General features: G+C 35.8%; 1 protein-coding gene across 1 annotated transcript; it reads left to right on the top strand.

The window, feature by feature from the left end:
- Positions 1-726: 726 nt before the first annotated feature.
- On the top strand, positions 727-3,905 carry LOC132182690 (putative dehydration-responsive element-binding protein 2H). The gene is made up of 3 exons (XM_059596006.1): positions 727-854; positions 960-1,000; positions 3,048-3,905. The coding sequence occupies exon 3, from the start codon at positions 3,100-3,102 to the stop codon at positions 3,703-3,705; it is 606 nt and encodes a 201-aa protein (XP_059451989.1). The 5' UTR covers positions 727-854; positions 960-1,000; positions 3,048-3,099; the 3' UTR covers positions 3,706-3,905.
- The last annotated feature ends 795 nt before the right edge of the window (positions 3,906-4,700 follow it).

The raw sequence follows: 4,700 nt of genomic DNA on the forward strand, positions 1-4,700 counted from the left end.
TTAAAATCAATTTAATAAAATGAATTGGAAGATAAATTTCTCTGTATTTATCATTCTTACAAGAACTTAATTTTCCTTTAATTCATAGTATTCCACTTAATAATAAATTTCGAAATCATAAAATTTAAACCATTTAATTTAAAACAATTTTATAATGAGAGCCCCTTAGGTCCAGACCATCTGCAAAGGGGGCATTTGGCAGCCTCTAATCCCCTTTTGACACATCATCATATCAAGAAAATTGTAAAAAACTAAAGTGAGAAAAAGACCAAAAAATCTTGCCTCCAGACCCAGGACGTGGGTCTTGCCGTGAACTGCCTGAAACCGTCATGACCAGCTTCAAAACTTAATTCTAATGCCTCAAAACTCGTTTTTGGATTCAAAACTAAAATTTAGAGGTAGAAAGTGAACCCTTTAGGGATTTTATCACCTTAAAGGCTGAAAAAAGTGGCTCGGGATTCAAGTTTTCTGTTTTATAAAAACCCTTAAAAAAATCTAGGGAATCCTAATCGTCGCATTTAACAGATCTTTAATCCTCACATTTATGAGTAAACAAATCTTTTCAACAAGGAATCTCATCAAGGCACAGAGTTTAGTTCCTTATTAGGCCCAAATAAAGCCCAATTCCATGGACTGGGCTGGTAACTCCCATAGGCGGCGTATATACCCTAATATTCTTTTTCTTTTAAAAATTATTTTATTGATTAGGCGGTGCGCTTATAAATTTGTCAAAGTCGGCAATTAGGGTTCTTTAATTTTTCAATTTCAAAATTCTCCGCTTCGTTTTCGTCGACGCATTTCCCAGATCCGAAACTGCCATAACCTTCTTCGATGCTCTCAGTCCGAGCCACGAGGTAAAGCGCAGCGTTTAGTCCCTCTTCCTCCGTCTCTTCCTCTCTGAATTGAATATCAAAATCCTAACCCTATAATCGTGTTTTTCTTCGAAATATTTCGTGTAGCTAAATCTAGGTTCAGCCCCTGGACGTCCAGTGGCACGAAGGTAAACCTTTCTTCTTCTGTCTCTTTTTATTTTATATCTCGTTAGGTTCAGATCTCCTATATATGGTCTCAGAACCGTTCGATTCTTATGTAATTCTTTTTGTCTCGTGTTCTATTTTTAATTATTTTTTAAGAGTATTTTTAGTCTGTGATTTATTGCTTGCCACTGGTAAATGGTAAATTTGAAATAGTTTTTCTTTGTACTCATTAGAGAAAAAAATACGCAATAATTAGTTTCTTTATGTTAGGAAACGAGATGAAGGGTAAATTTTGCAGTAGTTTTTCTTGTGGATTATTGTGGGGTTTTACGCTCTTGGTTGAGAGAATTGCGTATTGAAATGGGTCTGACCCAGAATTGGGGTTTGAATTTGAAAATGGGATTTTGCGGTTGTCATGGTTAACCTGTCAAAAAGTTATGTATCTCTTTGTCTTGAGTTGATTTTATTGTTTGTACCTGAATTTTGGTATATTATGGTCTTGGGTTGATATTTAAACCAAATGGAAGTAGAGGCAGTTGGAGGTTTGCAATTTTGGTTTTAAATTTACTTTTACGTAAGACTTAATTGGTTTATTAGTGTTGCTTTGGCAAATATGTGCTAGCGATCCATGTAGTTGTATTCTTTTCATTCTTTACTGCTTTTGGTCATTGGGAGCTTTTGTTTTGTGCTTACATGGGGGGAACTTTTGAATTTCGGTTTCCTGTTACTGTACATTCTGATGTCACCGGCTGTGCATTTGTGGTGTGGAGAAGTCTTTCTCTCTCGCCGGTTGTGCATTTGTGGTGTGAAGAAGTCTTTCTTCCTCTCTCTCTCTCTCTCTCTCTCTCTCCTTTTTTTTTATTCTTCTGGACATGGCCATAAATAAGTGATCCTGGTCCGTTGAAAGGTACTGTAAAGCACTGGTATTTTTTTTTGGCATAAGGATGATTAACATTCTTCAAATGTTTCTGAGATTGGCAGTTTAGGCATGCCTTTTATGTTCAGTTTGAATTTCAATTTACATAACTTTTGGGTTTTACGTTCAATCCCAGTTTCATATTGAAATGAAGGTAGTTTTCTGTTCGTCATATTGAAATGATGGTAATTTTCTGTTCTAAGCGTAAACTCATCCTTTTAATAATTGGAAATTGGCAACATTTGTTTTGTACATATATTTACCCTTTCTTTAAAATGTTATTTGAAATTACTATTTTTTTTAAAAAAATTTTTTTTTAATATATATTTTGTCTCTTATATTGTATACCGCCTGACACTTACTATGAACAAAACACATTTCTCTAATCTATTAGCAACTGAGAAATAACATGGTGGTTTTGCTAGAATGCAAAATTATTGATAGCATTAGTACTGGTGCTCGCTTTTGATGGATTATGTTAAAAAGGATCGTCAATTATTACTCATCTTAGAAAAATGGAAGTGAACTAGAAATAAGGACTTTTGGCTGGCATGGCTGGATATGAAAAATTATAGTTTTGCCTGAATTTGATGGCCTATGTTTGCATTTGTTTATCTGTCTTAAACTAGATTTGTGCAAGTTATCTGTCATATCTGCCTGATTTGATTATGATGTTTTGATCTCACTACAAAATTTATTCTAATGTACTTATCTTGGACTAAAATGGAAGCAATTGAGCTTTTTCTGTGAAAATATTAACTTCTTTGCAGATGTCTTGGATGTATAAGGAAGCACTTCTTTAGGAAAAAGCGAAATAGCTGGAATTACACAGTTTCGTTTCAGTTAACTTCCAAATTAGGCTGATCTATTTGTTATTAGACTATTGTGCTATTCTTTGCTATTTTTTTCATGGTAATGTTTTTTTTTTTGGTGTTTAAAGTGGGAGTTAATGATTAAGGGAAATATGGTAGCCTGTTAATTTACATTTGCAGGTTGTCATGCATATTGTGCAAGTTTGGTGCAAAGTTCACGGTCTTGGGGTTTTGTCGGGTTTATTTTCTTAAATTAATAAGTAGTTTTGTCCTGTAGATAACTAGTTTTTGTAATGAGGGTTTCCTGTTCTAAAATCGAAGCCATCTTTTTTACATTGGCAGGTAATTCACATAGTTTACTTGGTTTTTCTGTTCATTCCTAATTTCGATTTGCATGCGCAAGTTGGATAAAACTCATTCTAGGGGGGATGGATCTAGATCCCTGGCCACGATTCTTGCAAGGTGGCAAGAATATAATGAACAACTTGATTCCTGCAATGATGAGGGTAAACCAATCCGTAAAGTCCCTGCCAAGGGTTCGAAGAAGGGATGTATGAAAGGTAAGGGAGGGCCGGAGAACTCACGATGCAACTACCGTGGTGTTCGGCAGAGGACATGGGGGAAGTGGGTTGCAGAAATTCGGGAGCCAAACAGGGGGAGCAGGCTTTGGCTTGGTACTTTTCCTACTGCTATTGGCGCTGCACTTGCTTATGATGATGCTGCTAGAGCCTTGTATGGTTCCTGTGCCCGCCTCAATTTTCCCAACGTTAAGGTCCCCTGTTTCTCAAAGGAACCTTCTAAGGATTCTTCTTTAGTTGCAACGCCATCAGGTTCTTCTTCAATGGCAACTCCAGCTGGGTCTGAGTCCACAACATCATTCGACTCTGAGGTTTATGCAACCAAGGGTGGCATTGATCTGAATCCTGTTCCTCACAATGAAGAGGATGATGATGGGGTAGGTGAATCAAGAATCAATTCGTCGCCATCCGGAGGTCTATGATGTATATTATTCATATTTTTGCTTGGATGATGGCAGAAATTTGACATATGTACTTGGGTGGGTAAGGGTGGGTTTTGATACTTGGTACTTTTGTGGTGGCCGGAAATTGGGTACACTGATGCTTTCAGTAACTTTACTTTTGTTCCGTTTGATTAGGTGCAACTTTGATTTTTCATATCAAATGAGCTTGCGTTTCTTGATGGAGTAATGCGAATACAAACACAGGATTTCAAGCCAAATTCACGAGGTCTTGATTTCTAGTTTCAATTAAGAATTATAAAAAAAGCATTTTTCCACCAAACATATAATTTGATTCCTTTTATTAGTTTCCACATGCCATTTAGAGGCTATTCTTTTTCATTTTCCTCTTCTGTTCCTTTTCTTTTTCAATTTGGCCTGAAGATTGCAGGTTTATTGAAGTGGCGATGATCTTTTAATAGCTGAATTGTTGGTTAGAATTTTTCAGGATGTCAGAACCAGCCTTGCGGAATTTGCAGTGCCGTCCAAACTTTCACATGAAAAGTTTATTTCCTCTGGGAGGGAAAGAAACGAATTCTTCTTTACTTGTTTCCTGTTTCTAAGATGTTTACACCAATTTATGATATCTGATGTGGCTTTACATGTTATAGACACTTGGAAGAAATAAGAGAGAGACGTGACTTAAAACACAACACTCATTACTCATATAGAAAAGATATCAAGGCAAATTTCAAATTTTTAATGAAACATAGTTTTGATCTTTTTGGAGCACAAAAGTAAGTGCTTGGAGATTGTATTTTCTCACCTTAAACTACAATATCAGTTGCAATTGTTTTAATATCTAAGTTTGAGTAATTAATATCCTAAGCTATGCGATAATTGTATTCTCCTATAGTTGAAGTTTCTCTAAGTTCTCTTATACTTAATTTTGAACTTCACACGCTATCACGCTATCATATGATCATTCAGTAAGCATCATATGATCATTCAGTAAGCATGAGTTGAAGGTTGATTTG

Source organism: Corylus avellana, chromosome ca5, assembly GCF_901000735.1.
Source record: "Corylus avellana chromosome ca5, CavTom2PMs-1.0".
Lineage (NCBI taxonomy): Eukaryota > Viridiplantae > Streptophyta > Magnoliopsida > Fagales > Betulaceae > Corylus > Corylus avellana.